Source organism: Triturus cristatus, chromosome 1_1 (genome assembly GCF_964204655.1).
Source record: "Triturus cristatus chromosome 1_1, aTriCri1.1, whole genome shotgun sequence".
In the NCBI taxonomy this organism is placed as follows: domain Eukaryota; kingdom Metazoa; phylum Chordata; class Amphibia; order Caudata; family Salamandridae; genus Triturus; species Triturus cristatus.
The window spans coordinates 4058464-4080541 of record NC_140579.1 but is presented as its reverse complement, the minus strand read 5'-3'; the positions used below and the strand labels follow the sequence as shown (position 1 = coordinate 4080541).

Here is a 22078-nt window from a genome sequence, read left to right as displayed (position 1 = left end):
GAGCATTGCGTATGAGACGTGCTAAAAGGGTACCTGATTTATCTGCTTCCTTATGACTGTATTGAGTGTATGAGCTATAATCTATTAGGCGAAGTTGCTCAAGAAGTTCAGCGTGTTTGATTCTGGCTTCTTGTAGCTGTACTTGTTTATTCGGGTCAGTAATAGCGTTGTTCTCTAAATTATTAAGGGTGTCCTCTACTATGGTAAGGTTTTTGTGTTTCCTGCCGGGCTCCTCAGTTGCCCCTATTGCCGTGCCCCTGATCACTGTTTAACAGCATCCCACTCCACTAAGTGAGAAGATGCAGAATTATTGTTTTCTGTAAAATAATTAGTAATGGCAGTGCCTATTTTATCCCGGAAAACTGTGTCTTCTAGGGTTTGAGGCCATAGCCTACATGTCAGGATCGGGGTGGGCACCGTCCCCCATTCAAGAGTTAGTTCAAGCGGATTGTGGTCGGAGAGTGTTTTCCAAGATGTGGATTTGGAAATCCTGGATACCAAAGACATGGAGCAAAATATCGTGTCTAGTCTAGTGTGCAATTGATGCGGGGGGAATAGAATGAATATTCTCGACTAGTAGGATGTTGCAGGTGCCACGCATATTGTAGTGTCCAGCTCGCAGCCCAAGCCTGTAGAAACTCTGTGTTTTTTAGTAGACACAGCTCCCCGAACTGGGGGGGGGGGGGAGAACGATCTAAGTGGAAATCTGAAATAGTTATAATCCCCACCAAGGACCCATTGATATACGCCCCAGTTGGCTAAAACTGTGTTTAGGGTAGTGAGGCAGGCATTTTGTTCATAATTTTGTGCATATACACTACCAAGAACTATAGGAATGCCATCTAGTCTGCCCTGTAGCAATACATAACGCCCTGCCGTGTCTATATGCTGTTCCACAAGAACAAATGGTACCCCATGTCTGATCCAAATGAGTGATCCTCTTGCAAAGGCAGAATAGGTTGTATTAAATATTTGGCCTTTCCATTTTTTACGCATTTTGGTCACTTTTGAATTGGTTAGATGTTTCTTGAATAAGGGCTATTTGCACTTTTCGTCTATTTAGTTGGGTGTAAATTCTATGACGTTTGTAGACTGATCCCATTCCCCGTACATTCCACGTTAGCACTTTGTATTTACCCAACACAGCCATTCAATATCAGACAGATATAAGAAAATACCCAGGGGAGGCACGAGGAATATATTACAATGTATGAGATAGGGTGAGCCAGGAACCCATAAATCTTCAAGAAACTGCAATGCAATAACTGCAGGGGGGGTGGGTCCTATGCCGTACATGACTTGGCAGTTCCAAACAGAGCTATACTCATGGCGGGACCCTATAACAAGATAAAAAATTTAGCAGAAATCTGGGGAGAAAAAAACTAAATAGTAATACACTGATAGTATCTTACTTACCTCTGGCATGTTCGGTCAGGTCCTTAATTATAACAGTTGTTGTGTGATGTTCCATTGTTGTTAACCAAATATGGGGCATATTCTCAAGACCGTGTGACAATCACCGCAAAATTTGCTTAACGCAGCTTTGCACATCGCAGTCTATCGTGGGAAAACAACGCAATGTTAACGGAGTATTCTCACCCCGTGGCACCATGCGATAGTCCCACGATAACGCGCCAAATGACTGCGTTAAAATCAATGCAATGCCGCAAAAATGCGAAACGCAAACAAAGTTGCGATGAGGCCAACCGCAATACAAAAATCATCGATAACCAGCGACAGGCCTGCAATTCCCACGCGTAATGCTGGAAAATGCACTATAAAAGCAGAACAAAAAAAAGGCCAAAAAAATAAACTGTGTAGCACCATGGATGCCTCCGGACCGAGTGCCCAGGTCAACGCAAATCCCACAAGCCCCACAGACCACCAGCAAGGAACCTCGGGGTCTGGGCAGGCCAAGGGGAAGAGGAAAAGGAAGACGTGGTACAGCATGCATGACAGCCGGATCGTCGTCACGGAGGTGACAGAACACTAACGACAACTGTCCATCACCTCCACCGTGTCATTGGCAACACTGACGGATAAATGTCATTCCATCGTGAATGCAGTCGGAGTGTTGAGGAGGTCAAGATGTGCTGGAATGATGTGAAAATCCAAACCAAGCAGAAATCTGCGCCAACAGGAAGGCAGCAACGGCGACTGGAGGTGGGAGTCCTGCGCCACAGGAGGACCCTGAGCAAATGGTGGCCACAGTCATCTGTGTGGGGACGGTGCAATGAGTAGGGAGTCCGGACACAGCTCGACATGACCTGACACAACATCAACAGGGTAACGACCAGGGGAGACGGGCACAATGGCACCCATGCACAACAATGTGTAGCACACCCACAATGACACTGGATCATGTCCCTGATCCCCGTAGTACACTGCAGCACACATACAAACATCAAGTAGGCCCCCGTCGACCATGTGCCCAAAAGGGTCCCACCCCACACATCACCAATTCCACAATACACACATGCACCCATGTGAAACACAGCAAAGATGCGTATTTGTGAGCCACACTGACAATGCAAGTAACACTACATGACGATCAGCATGGCTGGAGTACAATCACCATGACATTGTGCACGCCACGAGACTGAGGTGGCTGAGTGTGGACCATATCCGTAAAGGACGGGTCATACTGACACATCCACGTGCACAAACAACCACTGACATCAACAATATTTCTGCAAACAATGCACAAGAGTACCAAACCGTCCAAGAACACAAATCGCCAACATCACAGCACCTTAAAAGCACAAAAGTCAAAGGCACACCGCCTCCAAGGGATAAGGGGCAGCAAAATCACATCTGCATGGGCGACTCTCCCACAATGCATCACACACACACAGCAATAACAGCACATTCACAGTGCCGACAATGTGGTACACAGTGCAACACTTACACTGCAGAACAAAGGACACAATTGGTTCCGCTTGTGCGTAGAAACTAGTAAATCACATCTGGCATAGCAGGAAACTGTGAGATGAGTGTACGTGTACAACCTCACATCCCTGATGTAGTTCAAATGTCCACTGTTCAGCATGAAATAGTCAGCTCCAAACAGTCACAATGTACATTGTTGTGCAGTCTGTATGTAAACATGTGCAATGTGTCAACATACATGGAACACACTGTCAACCAGCATCTCCCCTTTACATTGCAGAGGGACAATCAACACTCCTAGCAGAGCAGACCAGACAACTCTACAGTGATGCTGAAGAGGACTGCCACACTTTCGACACCGACGCCCTACAACAGTTCATGGACATCTCAGGCAATTGACTTCCAGGAGCAGGGCAGCCCAGCTGCATTGAGGATACGGCACCTCCTGCACAGACCACACAGCTGGATGCACCTACCACCACGGCTGGCTCCCAGCATCCCACCGAAGCATACATCGCATTCCAAGGGCATGTGTCAGACATGCCAGAAGGGGGTAGCCAAACAGGTGTGAGTGGGGCTCGACCTCATGGAAGCAGAACTAGACCACATACGTGGGTGTCTGAGTCCCATCAGGGACAACTTACACTCCCCAATGGAGACCCACACTGCGACAGAGACACATGCCTTTGCGCATTTCCAGTACTGAACCACACCCAGAGCCACGGGATAATCATCTACACCCCCACGCTGGACTGGCACACGCCGGCCCAGTTCACTCCTCTTACGTATTGAGTGGGGGACAACAAAGCTACATGTGCAAGGTCTCACCCGCTGCCTGCGGTGACATGGCTGCATCAGCTGTACACGGCACAATGTAATGTTGTAGGACCCGGGGCCCTAAAGCATACATTATGAGCACATGGACACACTCAGTTTGTTGAACTGGCTACGGGCACGTGCGCTCGACACCTTTATTGCAAGGGTCACATGTACAGTGATGCCTGTGCTGAATGTGTGTGGGGTGAGTGTAAGCCAGCCCTCATGGAGTCGTTGGTGCTGGCAACAACTTGACCAGTGATCACAATTAAAGCGGAAACAGAAAACACCAGCATAACAGAAACAACTGTGAAGCATCATGGTGGTAGCCAGAGAAAGTACAGTGTTCACCCAATATGCAACCAGAATGGTCCATGAGATGTGGTGCACTGAGTTAGTGGCACCTGAAGAGCTGAGCAGGGTATCAAGCTAATGATGGCACCCATGACCGGTGTGAGTGACTCTGATAGTTTGGCAGTAAGACACTTCTGACTCTGGCACCTGTTTGGAGTTGGTCCTGGCGGTGGTGGCATGTGCATCCTGGTGTGATGCAACGTCCGAGTAGGTCAGGACTAGATTTGATGTGGGAGCCCAGGTGGACCGCAGTTGAGTCCGGAGGCAGCGGACAGCGCAGGGTCACAGACACATGGCCTTGATGACCCCCAGGCCATCGACCCAGAGACCATCCAATATGCTATCAGACAGGGTCCATAACTTGAGCTGTACATAGTTAATGGCCCCGGATGCACTGCGGCTGGCACAGGCACACCTCCACGGGGACTTGCGGTGCACTGAGGTAGGGCCACGCGAGGTGAGCGGGGTCCTCATCGATGTCAAAGGTAAATGTAGAGGAGGGTTGAGGGGGACAGTGGAAGGTATCCTCTGGGACATGATACAGAGGGCAGAAGCCTGCCGGAAGTGGCAAATGGAGGAGTGGCATGCTACAGCCTCGTTCTTGCCACAAAGTCAGTATCAACAACATGATGATGAAGACAACCCCCAGTCCATAGACTAGTTACCACCAAAGTTCAACCAGAAAGTGTCCATGGATGTCGGGGAACAGACTTAGTGGCACTGGAGCTGAAAGGAGATAGTCTGATGAGGCCTGTACAATGATATAAAATCTGCCATAAATAAATCCCGACTGAGTTCCAAATGTGTGACCTACTCAACCGCAGTGAAGGCACGAGGCAGCGGTCAACAGGGGCCCACAGCCACGTGTCGTTGGCTCGCGTGAAACCCAATCAGTGACACCAGAGCAGTTTCTGGTAGTGTTCGGACACCTTTGCAACGATGATCCTTTTTTGCTCCGGACTGAACCGCGTCTTCGTCTTACTCCTCTCCTGACGTACAATGATATGGACTCTGCCATTGAGAAATCAAGACTCCGTTCCAAACGTGTGACCTACTGGCCCGCAGTGGGGCCCAAAGGCGGTAGTCAGCGAGGGACCACAGACACGTATGGTTGAAATGCTCTGCACAGACTTGGTGGCACCACATCGAAGGGAGTATAGTGATATAAACTCTGCCATAAAGTGTGTGCTCTGCCATTGCATAATCAAGACTCGGTTCCAAATGTGTGACCTACTTGACCGCAGTGTAGGCCGGTGGAGTACGTCAACGAGAAAGGAGTACTGCGGGCCTGTGTCTCAGAGGCCGTGATGGTCTGAGGAGGCTGCCAAGGTCGTGGGCCTCGGGCTCGGAGCTTGCGCCGGCACGTGGTGGGCCCTCTTTGACACACGCCAGTATCGGCAGGTGAGCAGTGAGGCCTGGGTGCGCAGGGGCGGGCAAGACAGGTTTGGGGACCAGCCGCCCGGGGTGCAGCAGGTGCACAGGATCGCAGGCAACACCGCTCATGGCGTCGGCCTCATGGCAGGGTGGAAGGCGCCGCCCTGGCAGACACGTTGGGCATTCCGGAAGAGAACCGCGCCCAGAGCTACGTGCTTTTTATTCACACCCCTACGCTGGCCTGGCGGGCGCCAGGCCATCTAACTCCGCACTCGCTTTCAGGGGCGGGGGGCGTCACAAGCTACATTTCCGCAATCTTCCCCACTGGCTGGGGTGACATGGTTGTGTCCACTGTCCACTACACTCCAAACACCAGCAGTGCATGTAGACATGGATATGTCTGTGGTATGCATACTGCAGTCTGTCCATCACATCTCCGCCACACTTAGCATTGTGTACATTCTCATTCATGGGTCACTCCTTTGCACATGCCTGGTTCCCACCTCTCCCCCCATTCCACTATTGTGTGGCTGAGGTGCCATGCTGTTGGTTCATGTACATGGCTAGCCCAGTTTGCCACAGTAAGTTGTGCTGTCGTGTCTGGTGGGTGGGCATGTTGCTTGGCATGTTGTATGTGAGTCTGTGACGTGTGCATTGCCAGAGTTGTAAGTTGCATGATTGTGGAGTTGGGGGTGTGGTGTGTTCAGTTTGTACTTACCAACGAGCAGGTCATTTCCGTAGGTGTCTTCCTAGAAGCACCGGTTGATAATGGACTGTTGGAAGATGTATGAATCATGCACACTGCCTGGGTAGTTGGCGACGACATTGGTGAAGATTCCCCGGTGGTCCACTATTGCCTGCAAATTGATGGAATGCATGTGCATTCTGTTGCGGTAATTGTGTGCAGTGTCGGCAGGGGGCACAAGTAGGACATGTGTGCAATCGATTGCCCCAACATGTGCGGGAATACAGCTATGGCGTAGAAGCCTTTCTTGGTCTCCAGCTGTTCCTGTGCTGTGTGGGGGACGTATAGGTACTGGGGTACCAAGCTGATGATGGCATCCAGGACAGGTGTGAGGAACTTGGATAGGGCTGACTGTGAGACTCCTCCGACTCTGGCGGTTGTTGGTTGGGAGGTACCAGAGGCCAATAGGTGCAGCACAGCCAGCAGCTATGTCTGCGGTGGGATGTTGGTTGTCCGCTGTGTTGGTACCGTTAGCCTGTGGGCAATGATGGTCAGGATGCGGAGGATGGTTGTCCCTTTGAGCCTGTAGTGGGCGATGACATTGTCTGGTGTTAGGTCAGTGAGGCTGGTGCGTTTCCTGAAGGTCCGCTGTCTGTCTCCGCTGCCTCTGTGGTGGTCTGGGGGGGGTGGGGTGGAGTCTGGGGGGGGTGGCGGTCCTGGGGGTGGTGGCGGTGGCTGTTGTGGCACTCTAGGGTGTCCAAGTCGCATTATCTTTGGCTCCATATCATCTGTTGGTCTTCAAGTGTGGCTCTGTGCTGGGCTCCCTTTTCTGGTGCAGGCTGTCGTCTGACTTTGCACCAGGTCAGAGTAGGTGTTAGTTTCCTGCTGCAAACATGCCTTATTGCCTGTTTTGTGGTCTTATCGCCGATCTGGCTGGTTGTTGAGAATGTTGAGTTGTGGTGTTGTCACAGCTTTTTGCTCGGGAACGCCTACTCTGCATCTCATTAGCGATAGTTGCCGGGGTCATCTGTGGCGATGTTTTTTGCGGATGCTATCGCAGGTAATCTGGTGATATGGGCTGTTACCACCAGCTTGTGAATGGGGTGATAAATTTATCGCGACTTTGGCTGGGATAAAATGCCGATAACTCTGCAATAACTCCTGATTAGGCACCAGATTATCATCTGATTGTTCCAGAGATGTTATCTTGGTAGGGTTGCGCATTGAGGCGGCCGCCGCCAATGCTAATTCCTGTTCTAGTGGAGCCCGTTCCGGTGATGGTTTCTTGGTGGGGAGTTTTTGTGTTGATCTGTTGCGTCGGGGTCCAGGTTTATTTGACCCTGTTGGGACATGTCGTAGTTGCGGATCAATATTGTCCAGAGTCTGAGAGGGAAGAGTGGACTTCAGCCAGTCATTTGCTGTCTCAGGGCATTAAAAAAAGTGGGATTTTGATTGTATATAATTTTTAGTCATGCTGCAAACAATAGGGCATATTTCAATTGAGAGCCTGGAATTTCCGCTTAAGTGGCTGGTAGGATGCCCTTTGGCGTTGCACTTGTACAGTATAGTCTGGGTAGAGAGAGATTAGAGTGTCCTCGAATTGTATTGGAGCATTTTCTCTAGCCTTTTGCAGCAGAAAATCATGGTCTGTAAGGTTCAGGATACGGGCTATTAGTGGTCTGGGCAGCATTCCTGCTGTCGGTCTGCCCATAGGGATCCGGTGTGCTCTTTCCACACAGAAATAGGCAGAGTGGCCTTCTGGGGCTATGTGCTCTTTCAGCCATTTTATCACAAATTGGGTCACGTTTGTGCCCTCAGAACCCTCCGGCATTCCAATGATGCGAACATTATTACGTCTGGCTGTACCTTCTGCATCATCGGCTCTATCGAGAAGGGTGGCCAGTTGTTTTTGCATTTGCAATATTTGATACGCATGGTCTTTATGTTGTGGTGCTATTTCTAGTAGTATGCCAATTTGGTGTTCAATGGATTGACGTGAGTCTCTTATTTCCTGCAGAATTTGATCCAGCTTATCAGGAACAGTTGGTAAATATATCGGTGGGACACAGCTTATGGAGGATGATTGAGAGGCTGAGTCGGAGACCCCCTGGGTTGGCACTTCCGCTGATGGCATATCAGAATGTTTCCTTTTGTGTGCCCCATTCCAGTACGTGTGGTGAACTTGAGGTGAGAGGGAGAGCCACGTAGGGTATAGCCACAGGGTAGAGTGACTGACTTGTTGTTTAAGCCATCGATAGAAGCCAATTTACATTTGCGATTGTGTGAAATTGTTCAATTTAGAAATCGGCGTAGTTACTGGCCCACTGTTTCTGGGCCTCGTGATCGAGGGCAGCGGCTCACTGAGTAAGAGGTCCACGACCGATAATCTCCGTCTACACGATATTGGGGAAAGGGGGTCGTATCTGCGGTGTTCAAGTGTTCGCTCAACCGCAAGTTTTAAATCAAAGCGAATGCAATGTATCAGGACAAATATCAGTTACTATTGCATAGATGGAAATGGCCCCATGTTGTACAACATAGAGTATGGAGTATACACTGTATTTGTAGGAGTCCTAAAAAGAGTAAAACAAATCTTTTTTTAGATGCCCAGCCAAGGTATATATTTTGCCGTTTTCCTGACTGCGATTGCAGCATGAGCAAAGGCCCCAGGAGCAGTTCAGTGTGGCTCGGTATCACTCAGTTCACAAGGTAAGCTCCTCTATTGGTGTGTGTGTGTTCAGTAAACTGAAAGGGGGATCTGCAGGCACCGGATACAGCAATGACAATGGTGGGAGGGGTGCACCAACCAACCTCAACCCCAAGAAATGACACAGCCGAAGGGTAAGAGACAAAGCTCACCCCTCAATGAGTGTGGCGCAGATAGGCTTCCCCAGTGTTCTGGTATGTAGGCAGGGAGAGAAGCAAATGCAGGGCCAGAATGAATGGCCCGAAGGCCTCCGTAAGACCGGGGGGCACCCCCCCCCCCTTGAGCCACAGGCAGTATCAGCACACCAGGTCACAGGATCGCGCCAGGGGGCCCCCCGATCACCTCTATATCCATGATATTTGCTGGAGACCGGCCCAATTTATGCGAAGACCCAGTCAAGGTTTTTTCCCACCGGCCTCCGTTCAGTGCCAGCGATGGCTTAGTTAGGCCTCTTCCGTGTCCTCACTGTGTAATCGGGGAGAAGGGCAGTCCTGGCAGCAATCCAAGCAATCCGCTAGCCAGATTAGAGATTGCCTCTGTCCAAACTCCAAGCAGCGCCGATGTTCCGATACCCAGTGCCGTCTCAGGGAGCCCTCCGCTCTCCTCCGCTTCCACGATAGTTGTTAAGCCCAGGCCCAAGCCGAACACGGGCCCAGCCGATGGCCTCTGTTTTCCGTTTCAAGGCTCTCCCATGGCATGGGCGGTAGTGTTGGGCATGGGTAGATCTCTGCGCATTCCTCGCGGACTGACAGACCATGTTGATGAAAGCCGGCGGTTCAGGGTGGCAGTCAGGTTGGCCAAGGAAGGCCGCGCACAGTTGTCCCACCGGGCTACGCAGCTCGTTGGGAAACTCGCTCACGGCTCCACCAGTCAGATTTGGATTTCCGGGGTCGACACTCAGACCAAGTGTTGTCCACAGCATCTCGGTGCGAAAAGGGGATGCAAATGGTAGAAATTGCCCCCAGGTTTCATAGTAATTACTGGATTAAGCGGATCTCGCACTGTAGCTCCGTCAGTGTGCGGCTGCCATTCTCGGCGGTTAGCCACGCCCCCCTCGTAATTGGCCCCTTAGCATTGTTAGACATCACTTAGTATAACAAATACCTGAAACCTACGTTTTCCACCAACAACTTGTACTTGAATGACTTGTCAACCTGGTATATGGTTCTTTCTTCCTTGGCTATCCTCTACTCTGCAGCTTCCACTGGTTGCATTAGTGTGTTCCAAAAACAACACATAGAAATATAAAGAATAATCTATTATTAATTAACAGGTTTCCTCAGGACTGTATACCTACCCTAAGAATGACAAATGCAGATTCCGATGTAAGGTCACGATGATGTGGGTTCCAAGGAGTAAATCAAGGTTATGTGGGGAAGCATTACAGACTTCTGGATCATTTGTCACAGTATTTGTTCTAGTAGCAACTAAGCTATGCTATACCTATGATCATCATGAGTTGTATCACCCTATAGAACATAGTAAACCCTTAAGGAATTGTCCACCCTAAAACCAAAGGCAGAGGTGCTCTTAATAGTGAATTCACTATTTAGCGCATTGAGCCATCAGTGACAGGTCTCATGATCCCGAAACGCAAGGTCACTCAGATCACGAAGAAGGATCAGCGGATTTCAATGAAAGTGAGGGAAAGGGGAGCAGAGCGTAGGCCCCTAAATAATTAACCAAGGATGTTGGCAACGGGTTGAGGGAAGAGGAATCCCTTTGATTCAGGAGTCTAACCATCAAGGCTACATGTAATAAAACCCAGGTGGGTACCATGACTTTCAGCACTTCAAGGGTGCCTCTGGAATTCTTCTGATAGTAATGTCACTAGACCTATGAGTGGACCATACCCCATTTTGTAGGGTATTTCTGCTAGTCTGTTGCTTCTGGGAAGAGATAACTTGTAATTCTTAACTTTTCATGTTTACCCACATTGGGGAGTGTATTATCAGTGTTTTCAAGAGTCCATTACAGAGTATCAGTATATGATTATAATATTGATTCATGCCGATGGATTTAATACCTCTGTATATATGCTTGTTGCACACTGAGCAAGCTAAGGGGCAGTATGGACACAGCAAAAATGAGTGGATTGGTGACAACCCTATCTAGCCCTCCTCTACAGTGTGAGAGGTTTGTAAATCACTCCAAAAGTCCTGAATCCTGCAAGTGTGGCACTATTTAGGAATTTCAAAAGTGAGAGAATAATTCCCTACACCGATCTTGTGCATGGTACATTTACTGTGTTGCGAATCCCGGAATCAAATGAGGCTGATCCGGAAAGATCAATTTTGGCTTTTACTGGAGTTAGTATCGTTCTTGCCAGCAGCCTATTACTGGTACTTATTGGAGTGAACAGGCGATAGGATCACTGGTCAGCATATGGTTTGTTTAAGAAGCAGAGTGATGAGACCAAAGTTTGGATACAGAGAGTTAAGGCTTTAATATACATTTCCAGACGTTTCGTAGCCAAAGCATCATTATAGTCTTTATCAAATTCAGTGAGACTTAGTGGAAAGCTGATTTCATTTACAGGTCATGTTTCTTATGGGAATGAGAAATGTTTACTCTTGGTGATGAGAACATCTGTACATTATTTGTTTTGGATGCTCACATGGGTTGATGGTGAATGCATCTGTACAAAGTGTTTCAAAGGCAGTTAATGTTTCTCCTTTTTCCTTCTTTTATGCAGATCCCTTCATTGGGGAAAAGTTCTCATAATTAAACACTATCAAGGGAAAGCTTGCATGAGATTGTAAAATAAGAACCCCCAGCGGTATTGCGTTGGCAGACTGCACTTAAAAGCATCCACTTTAAAAAGAAGCCTTGCAGAACTTCAATCAGTACATACAGAACTACAAGCTACATCGCATCTGTGCTGACATTTAAAGCATGAATACTTTAAACGTGACCTCCTGTGACTTGGATTTTGCCATTGCTGATGTGTTTCTAAGCAGCCTGTACTCTTTGGTTTTGGCAATCGGACTTCCACTCAACTGCCTTGCGTTGTGGGTCCTCATCTCAGGGATCCGAAGGAAAATAGTGCTCTTTGTATACATGACCAACATGGCCCTGGCGGAACTCCTGCAACTCATCACACTGCCCTTCTGGATTCACTACTTCCAACATAGTCGCGTCTGGGATCTGGGCTCAGCCGCCTGTGCTTCTGTGGGCCTGGGCTTTGTCACCAACCTCTATACCAAGCAAGGCTTTCTTTGCCTCATAGCCTTGGAAAGGTACATTGGTGTGGTCCACGTGATGAGGTACCGCAGCTGGAACACTCTGCTGAGAGCTGCTCAAATCAGTGTTTGTGCCTGGGTGTTAGTAGCTCTGGTGTGCGCCCTTGCCTACATTATCTTGAGGAACGACCCTGTTCACAAGAACTCCACATTGTGCTATGAGGGCTATCCCACTGGAAAGAACTATTCCATCTTTAAGTTATCCACAGTATGGCTTTCTTTTGTTGTTCCATCACTCCTAATGGTGGTTTTTTACAGTAGCATCCTTTTGAAGCTGAGAAAGGTGAAGTCCATTCCGCCGGAGGAGAAAAAAAGGATCTTTGTTTTGACAATCTTAACTGTTGTCACATTTTTCTTGATCATGGGGCCCTACCAGGTCGCCAGCTTCTACAAGCACCTCATGGAAATCATCTATATGAACAACCAAGGAGAGCTCTGCAGGCTCGAGGCATCTATATTACTGTACATCCAGATCGCCCTTGGTTTGACAACCCTGGGGAACATTGTGAACCCATTGGTATATGTCCTGCTCAGCAAAGATGCGACTGTAGACGCTTACAAACCCCTTCAACTGGCTGCCAGACTGTTTCTGTATTGGAAGGAGAGGTGAAGGACTATCCTAAAACAAAGACTCTTCACACACTGCACTTATTATTATTACTTTTTTCTATTATTTCTGTAGTTTATTTATCTGTTCTAATGAACTGAAGTCATTTTCAACCTGTTAAAGGATGAATAGTTTTTTGCATTTAGAATTGGGTGTTTGTGTCCTAAGAGAAAGTAGGCATTATTTCTGCTTCTGTTCATTGTAAAAGTTGTGTAAATGCTTAAAGAGTGAAATCCTAAATCTCTGCAATGGGCTGGATTGAGGGCTCGGTTTCGGCAATTTAGAGTACAAGTAGTGTAGCTCTCCATGGCAGTATAACAGAGTGTGTTGTGGTATATATGTACCACAAAGCACCCTGGTATAGTTTCAGAGATTCTAGGTGACATCTTTCCACAAATGTAATCTAACATGAATTGTACATAAGAGTTTAATTGTAATACAAATCACCGGAAAGGGTATATTACATTGTGAAAAGAAAAACCTTTATGAAAAAGGATCAGAATAAAAATCAAAGAAATAATACATTTACCTTTTTAATTAAACAAATGACAAGAATAAATTACTAATAAAAACCACAATGTAAGATTTTATTTTTAATTGAAGTGTTGAACAATCTAAACTGTCAATTAGACAGGTGAGTAAACAGTTGTCACAGCTAATGGAAGAAAAATGGATGAGGTTGTGCCAAGTAAAGAAATCAGGTGACAGTAACGTATCTCACTATATCAAAGACAGCCAAAGAAAATATTTGAAAACATGTGATAGGCTATTAAATATTTGTATATTTGTGTAAATTAAATTTTAAATGCATAGATATAATTTCAAACAAAGATGAATCTTAACTTATTTATGCAAAAAAAATTATTGAGAAAATTATAACATTGCAAAAATTTTGTGCGAATGCTAAATGTACTTCTAAGAAAACTGAAGAGGATAAGCAACAACATAAGGTACGGGAATTTAGCATACCGCTATCCTGAACATAGGCAAAAACTGGAATAAAAAGAGAAATAAGTATGATAAAAAAGGGCAACTAGAGCTCACAGTAGTATTGTTTTGAGAGTGCTGTGCCAACATACTTGTTTGTAGAACAACTGCCAAAACAACTTAGCAAAACTTCAAAAATAAAAATATGGTAGAGAGAACTCTTAAGAAAAACAATAGAATCATTTCATATAATGTAATAACCACAATGGTGAAAATACAATTTTTCCTATAGAAAACAATTGTATGTTTAACAGCCAGGAAAGCTGTGACACTTTAAGATGTTATTGTTGTCTTTATGCTAAATTAACATTGCCTTTCACCACATTCAGAAGGAATTATTTCCATATACTCACAGCTGTTCAATACAGAATATTAACCCTTCAAAATACCTTTTGAGGAAAAGCAAAGCAAACAGCAGAGTATATGTCCAGAAATCTGCCTCATGGATTACAATCAATCAATCATGTCATTTATAAAGCGCGCTACATACCCGTGAGGGTCTCAAGGCGCTGGGGGGTGCTGCTACTGCTTGAAAGCCAGGTCTTGATGAGTCTTCTGAAGGTCAGCAGGTCTTGGGTCTGCCATAGGTGGATGGGGAGGGTGTTCCAGGTCTTGGTGGCGAAGTGGGAGAATGATCTGCCGCCGGAGGTCGTTCTTCGGATGCGGAGCTGGCGGGGGGGGGGGTGTAGAAGCTGAGTCGTCTGATGTACACTGGTCCGGTGTTGTGGAGTGCCCTGCGTGCGTGGGTGAGGAGCTTGAAGGTTATCCTCTTGTTGACGGGGAGCCAGTGCAGGTCTCTCAGGTGGAGTGTGATGTGGCTGCGGCCAGGGATGTCGAGGATCAGGCGTGCCGAGGTGTTCTGGATGCGTTAAAGCCGTCTCAGGAATTTGGCCGAGGCTCCTGCGTAGAGGGCATTTCCGTAGTCCAACCTGCTGCTGATGAGGGCCTAGGTGACCGTTCTTCTCGTTTCGGTGTAGGAGCATGCAGAGGGTGTTGAAGCAGGGGGAAGAGACGGCGTTGACCTGCTTAGTCATGGAGAGGGTGGAGTCGAGGATGACTCCTAGTTTGCATGCATGGTCGGTGGGTGTTGGAGCAGTTCCCAGTGCAGTCGGCCACCAGGAGTCGTCCCAGACCGAAGGGGTGGATCCGAGGATGAGGACCTCCGTCTTGTCAGAGTTCAGCTTCAGTCGGCTGTTCCTCATCCATTCCACGACGACCTTCATTCCTTTGTGGAGGTTGGTTTTGGTGGTGTGGGGGTCTTTGGTGAGGGAGAGGATCAGTTGGGTGTCATCGGCGTAGGAGATGTTGAGGTCGTGCAGTCGGGCGACGTGGGCGAGCGGTGCCATGTAGATGTTAAACAGCATAGGGCTGAGCTCTGGGGTACGCCGCAGATGATCTCAGTGGCTTCGGAGCAGAAGGGAGGGGAGGCGGACGCTCTGTGTTCTGCCAGAGAGTAAGGAGGTGGTCAAGTCCAGGGCCTTCTCTTGGATCCCGGCGTCCTGTAGGCGTGTTCTTGGTGTGCGGTGGCAGACCGTGTTGAAGGCGGCTGACCGGTCCAGGAGGATGAGGGCCGCTGTTTCTCCATTGTCCAGCAGGGCCCTGATGTCATATTTGGCGGCGATGAGGGCAGCTTCGGTGCTGTGGTTGCTGCAGAACCCGGACTGGGAAGGGTCCAGGATGCTGTTCTCATCAAGGTAGCGGGTCAGTTGTTTGTTGACGGTCTTCTCGATGACCTTCGCCGGGAACAGGAGCAGGGAGATGGGCCGGAAGTTCTTGAGGTCCTTGAGGTCCGCCTTGGGTTTCTTGAGTAGAGCATTGATCTCGGCGTGCTTCCAGCTCTCCGGGAAGGTTGCTGTCTCGAAGGAGATGTTGATGACTTTCCGGAGATGGGGTGCGATGGCTGTGCTGGCTTTGTTGAAGATGTGGTGTGGGCATGGGTCTGACGGAGATTCGGAGTGGATGGTGTTCATGAGCTTGATGGTGTCGTTGATGTTGGTACAGGAGAGTATGCGGTTGGTGCGGGTGGTGGTCGTTAGGCCGGAGGTCTTAGTGGTTGTTGGGGCGGTCGAGGCATTGAAGCCGTCATGGATGGCTGCGATCTTGCAGTGGAAGAAGGTGGCCAGCGAGTCGCACAGGTCTTGCGAAGGTGGAATGTTGTTGGTGTTGGAGCTGGGGTTGGAGAGTTCCTTCACGATGTTAGTGGTTGTTGGGGCGGTCGAGGCATTGAAGCTGTCATGGATGTCTGCGATCTTGCAGTGGAAGAAGGTGGCCAGCGAGTCGCACAGGTCTTTCGAAGGTGGAATGTCGTTGGTGTTGGAGCTGGGGTTGGAGAGTTCCTTCACGATGTTGAAGAGCTCTTTGCTGTTGTGTGCGTTGTTGTCTAGGCGGTCTTTGAAGGATGCCCTTTTGGCGGATCTGATGAGGTGATGGTGTCTGTGGGTGGTGTTCTTGTGGGCAGCGTAGGTGTCCGGTGTTTGTTCGCGGAGCCAGTTCTTCTCCAGTTTTCGGCAGGTTTGCTTGGAGGCCTGGAGGTCTTCTGTGAACCAGCTGGCTTTATTGCTGGTGTGATTGTTGGGGGGTTTCTTGAACGTAGCGAGGGTGTTGGCACAGTCGTCGATCCACTGTCTGAGGTTGCGGGCGGCAGTGTCGGCGGGTGGGCTCCGGGCGAGGTTGGTGGTTATCTGGTCTTCGGTGACTTTGCTCCAGCAGCGGCGAGGCATCTGTTGGGTGCGGTGGTGCGCGGTGGGCTTCTTGAAGGTGAAGTGGATGCAGTGGTGGTCGGCCCAGTGGAGTTCGGTGGTGTGGTTGAAGGGGACGTGGGGCTGGCGGAGAAGATGGGGTAAAATGTGTGGCCGGCGGAGTGGGTGGGTGTTGTGACAAGTTGTCTGAGTCCGAGGTTGCCTAGGTTGTCGATCAGGGTGGTGGAGTTGGTGTCATTGTTGTTCTCCTGGTGGAAGTTCAGGTCCCCGAGGAGGATGTAGTCTGTGGAGGCTAGGGCGTGTGTGCTGACTAAGTCGGTGATGGAGTCACTGAACTGTGGTCAGGGTCCGGGGGGGTCTGTAGACGAGGGTTCCTCTGAGGGTGGTGTTGGGTTCGGTGTGGATCTGGAAGTGCGGGTGTTCGGCAGTGCTGAGGGTGCCGTCGGTGTTGGTCGAGACTCTGAGGGTGTTTCTGTGGATGATGGCAATTCCTCCATCTACTCTGTTGGTGCAGTCCCTGCGGGGGATCCTGTAGCCCTCCGGGATGGCTATGGCGATGTTGGGTGCTGAGGAGGGGTTCAGCCAGGTCTTCATCAGGGAGGCGACGTCTGGGAAGGTAGAGTAGAGTAGGTCCCAGAGTTCAATGGCGTGTTTGCGGGCGGAGCGGGTGTTGAGAAGCATGCAGCTGAGGTAGTTGGGTTCTTTCCTGGTCGGTGCGTTGGCGGGTCGGATGCTGCTGAAGCTGCAGTTTCGCCAGGAGAAGGGTCCTTGGGTGCGCTTCGGGACAGCCAGGCAGCAGGTGCGTGATTGGCCGGCATTGAGTGCGTGTAGGGTGCTGGAGTTGTAGCAGAAACGGGTGTCATGGCGTTCGCAGGGGCCAGGGGTTCTGCGCTGGGCGCGGTCCAGGCGCAGACGGGCTTGCCTTAGGCGCACCAGGGGCACGCCAGCGGCATGGCCGCCATAAGAAGGGGAGGTGGGAGGGAGCGGACGAATGGGAGCGGGGTGGCGGGGACGCAGGGAACGCAGCAGCGGGAAAGCAGGATCGGCAGAGGGTACAGAAGGGAAAAAGAGGGGCACAGCAGAGATGGGGGAAATAAAGGGGCGAAAAACGAGTACAGATTACAATTTCAAAACAATACGGGCACAATTACAATACAATGCGGGCAACAAACCAAGCCAGCAAGCAAACCTGCGGCCTACCACTGGCCACCAGGTATGAGGCGCAGGTGGTACCCTGCGGGTGGAGGAGGGCCTCGATCTCACGGCAGAGCAGCAGCAGGGCTCAAGGGCTCAACACACTGGTGGTGCTGTGCAGCATGGGGAGCGACCTGCCTAAGCAGGGTCAAGGGATCGCTGCCTTCACCGCGCAGCAGACGCCATAAGAAGGGGGAGGTGGGATCGAGGACAGCTGGGAGGTGGGAGGAAGCGGACGAATGGGAGCGGGGGGGCGGGGACGCAGCGGCGGGAAAGCGGTATCGGCAGAGGGTACAGAAGGGAAAAAGAGGGGCACAGCAGAGATAGGGGAAATTAAGGGGCGACACACGAGTACAGAATACAATTGCAAAATAATACGGGCACAATTACAATACAATGTGGGCAACAAACCAAGCAAGCAAGCAAACCTGCGGCCTACCACTGGCCATCAGGAATAAGGCGCAGGTGGTAGCCTGCAGGTGGTAGCCTGCGGGTGGAGGAGGGCCTCGATCTCACGGCAGAGCGGCAGCAGGGCTCAAGGGCGCAACAAACCTGGTGGTGCTGTGCGGCGAGGGGAGCGACCTGCCTAAGCAGCTGCCATTGAAGCATTTAAGAAACATATTTTCTGAATATTTATTGGAAGATGCTCAATATTTTGCATCATAATTTTGGAATAATAAACACAATTCTATTTTATTTGAGAACTAAACACAACAAGTAGCTCTAAGTAACATATTACAAATTTGAAATGAACTTCTAGACTTTAAATTTTTTGAGAAGAGTCAGTTACGACCACGTTTGGGCACATTTGAAGGGTTTTGGTGGCTGTTGATGGACTTGATTGGTGCCTTTTTAGACATGTATCATTTCTAAAAAGCAGTACTAGAACATCAGCTTCAATAAAATACGAGGCTGGACCAACACTTCCATTGCTTGTTTTATACCACGGTCCAAATTTGAGACCTTTACGTGTCTATACATTAACAAATGGAAATTTCAAGTGCAAAAAATTACACACAAATGCCAGTCAAACAATGTAAAAACATTTAGCATCAAGTGAATCGATAAAGCAAAGAAAGAAACAAACACTCCAAGCACATGCCGAAAGATAGAAAAGAATATGAATAATCAATTGGTATTCTTTTCTTAAAAAGGAATCTTAAGTTAAATTTCAAATGAAACAAAACAGTGCCCCTCACTTAACAAGCATTTGCAATGCAATAGGTCTCGCGTTTATAAGAGTTTGAGCTATTAGCCTTGTAAAATTACAATGCCTTTTATTTATGTTTTGGTTTTAAAACAAATAAAAGGCATTGTCATTTACAATGTCAGTAGCATAAACTCGCATAAAAGCAGTGTGTGGAGTGCAGCAGTGTGCCGCGTGCAGCAGTGTGCGGCGTGCGGCAGTGTGCGGCGTGCAGCAGTGTGAGGCATGCAGCACTGTGACATGCAGCGGCGTGCAGCAGAGGGTGAGGAGAGACACGTGTGGAGGGTGAGGAGACATGTGTGGAGGGTGAGGAGAGACACGTGTGGAGGGTGAGGCGAGACACGTGTGGAGGGTGAGGAGAGACACGTGGAGGGTGAGGAGAGACACGTGGAGTGTGAGGAGAGACACGTGGAGTGTGAGGAGAGACACGTGGAGGGTGAGGAGAGACACGTGGAGGGTGAGGAGAGACACGTGGAGGGTGAGGAGAGACGTGGATGGTGAGGAGAGACGTGGAGGGTGAGGAGGGACGTGGAGGGTGAGGAGAGACCCGGAGGGTGAGGAGAGAGACGTGTGGAGGGTGAGTAGAGACGTGTGGAGGGACATGTGGAGGGTGAGGAGAGACGTGTGGAGGGTGAGGAGAGACACGTGGAGGGTGAGCAGAGACACGTGTGGAGGGTGAGCAGAGACACATGTGGAGGGTGAGCAGAGACACGTGTGGAGGGTGAGCAGAGACACGTGTGGAGGGTGAGCAGAGACACGTGTGGAGGGTGAGGAGAGACACGTGTGGAGGGTGAGGAGAGACACGTGTGGAGGGTGAGGAGAGACACGTGGAGGGTGAGGAGACACGTGTGGAGGGTGAGGAGAGACGTGTGGAGGGTGAGGAGAGACACATGGAGGGTGAGGAGAGACCAATGTGGAGAGTGAGGAGAGACCGTGGTGGAGGGTAAGGAGAGACCGAGGTGGAGGGTAAGGAGAGACCGAGGTGGAGGGTAAGGAGAGACTGAGATGAAAGGGATTCAGAAGTGGAGGAGAGAGAGAGGGGTGGAGGATGAGGAGAGACAGTGGTGGACTGGGGGGAGGGGAGGATATCACTTTTACTTCCTCTCCTAGTGTAAGGTAACGCCCCCACCCCACAGGCCCTGCCGGGACAGAGAGCAGATCACTGTTCGCATCAGCCGTCACCCGAGACCGCTCCGTACTTGTATGTAAATAGAGGTTCACTATCTGTTGATAATGGGATTCACTTGGGGGGCTGACTTACCTCATCCACCCCCAGGGCCAACACTGAGAAGGCATCAGAGACCTGGTGCTGCCTATGCTGCAGTACTGCGAGAGAGAGGGATGGGGGGGCGGGCAGAGGAAGAGGAGTGGGGTTAGAGAAGGGACAGGTGGGGAGAGAAAGAGGAGAGAAGGGACAGAGACAGAAAAGGAGCAAAAAAAGAATTAGAGAGAGTAAAGCGGAGAGTTTGGGAAAATGAAAACATTACGAGAGAACATGTAGCAAAGAGGTGGAGAGAGAAGATGGGAGAGAGTAAGGACGCAGCCAATAGATAGGGCAGATACAAAAAGAATCGAAACAATACAAAAGTATTTTCCAAACTCGTAAATAACCACGGGCCAAACAACTGATCTGCAATGAAGCATCCGAATCCGGTATATCATGACGTTAACCAGGTTATAAAAAATAAATAAAATAAAAAAAACACCCAAAAACACGTATACACCATGTTGCCCCTTTTCCATGCAATGTATTCTAAAATGCCAATCTCATTCATACATTCACAGCAAACCTGTTCACAAGAGTGACAGAAAATGTGGTATTAGTGTTAAATTTTTGTTTACATCCATACCCGCTCACTTATGCAATTAAAGGATTCATGACCACACGGTTAAACAAAATGTACTGATTGGCCTTGCCGTGAAGGAGAAACACGTGTTGACACACACTCCCGATCTGTGAAACGTTCACCCCACTTTCTCTAAATTGAAACCAGTGCATGTGTCCGACGAAGACACGTGTGGAGGGTGAGGAGAGACACGTGGAGGGTGAGGAGAGACGTGTGGAGGGTGAGGAGAGACGTGTGGAGGGTGAGGAGAGACACATGGAGGGTGAGGAGAGACCAATGTGGAGAGTGAGGAGAGACCGTGGTGGAGGGTAAGGAGAGACCGAGGTGGAGGGTAAGGAGAGACCGAGGTGGAGGGTAAGGAGAGACTGAGATGAAAGGGATTCAGAAGTGGAGGAGAGAGAGAGGGGTGGAGGATGAGGATAGACAGTGGTGGACTGGGGGGAGGGGAGGATATCACTTTTACTTCCTCTCCTAGTGTAAGGTAACGCCCCCACCCCACAGGCCCTGCCGGGACAGAGAGCAGATCACTGTTCGCATCAGCCGTCACCCGAGACCGCTCCGTACTTGTATGTAAATAGAGGTTCACTATCTGTTGATAATGGGATTCACTTGGGGGGCTGACTTACCTCATCCACCCCCAGGGCCAACACTGAGAAGGCATCAGAGACCTGGTGCTGCCTATGCTGCAGTACTGCGAGAGAGAGGGATGGGGGGGCGGGCAGAGGAAGAGGAGTGGGGTTAGAGAAGGGACAGGTGGGGAGAGAAAGAGGAGAGAAGGGACAGAGACAGAAAAGGAGCAAAAAAAGAATTAGAGAGAGTAAAGAGGATAGTTGGGGAAAATGAAAACATTACGAGAGAACATGTAGCAAAGAGGTGGAGAGAGAAGATGGGAGAGAGTAAGGACGCAGCCAATAGATAGGGCAGATACAAAAAGAATCGAAACAATACAAAAGTATTTTCCAAACTCGTAAATAACCACGGGCCAAACAACTGATCTGCAATGAAGCATCCGAATCCGGTATATCATGACGTTAACCATGTTATAAAAAATAAATAAAATAAAAAAAACACCCAAAAACACGTATACACCATGTTGACCCTTTTCCATGCAATGTATTCTAAAACGCCATTCTCATTCATACATTCACAGCAAACCTGTTCACAAGAGTGACAGAAAATGTGGTATTAGTGTTAAATTTTTGTTTACATCCATACCCGCTCACTTATGCAATTAAAGGATTCATGACCACACGGTTAAACAAAATGTACTGATTGGCCTTGCCGTGAAGGAGAAACACGTGTTGACACACACTCCCGATCTGTGAAACGTTCACCCCACTTTCTCGAAATTGAAACCAGTGCATGTGTCCGGCGAACTTCCTGCCGCTTATCTGAATGCACCAGTGGCAGAAGATAGTCCCCATCTTGCAACAACACAATGAAAGGGAGGCATGTCTGTCTCTCCCCACC

General features: G+C 49.3%; 1 protein-coding gene across 6 annotated transcripts in view; it reads left to right on the top strand.

Moving 5' to 3' along the window:
- The window catches only part of LOC146869058 (G protein-coupled receptor 4-like), a 31473-nt gene extending 17605 nt beyond the window's left edge, over nucleotides 1–13868 (top strand). For 3 of the 6 annotated variants that reach the window (XM_085653294.1, XM_085653305.1, XM_085653255.1), the window contains exon 2: nucleotides 11521–13868. In XM_085653294.1, the coding sequence (XP_085509420.1) occupies nucleotides 11721–12677 (957 nt within the window). In that variant the 5' untranslated portion in view covers nucleotides 11521–11720 and the 3' untranslated portion in view covers nucleotides 12678–13868. Of the gene's footprint in view, nucleotides 1–8184; nucleotides 8306–8721; nucleotides 8828–11520 lie in introns of those variants that run through there. The other 3 variants (XM_085653263.1, XM_085653282.1, XM_085653272.1) reach the window with 2 other exon arrangements.
- Nucleotides 13869–22078: the final 8210 nt, after the last annotated feature.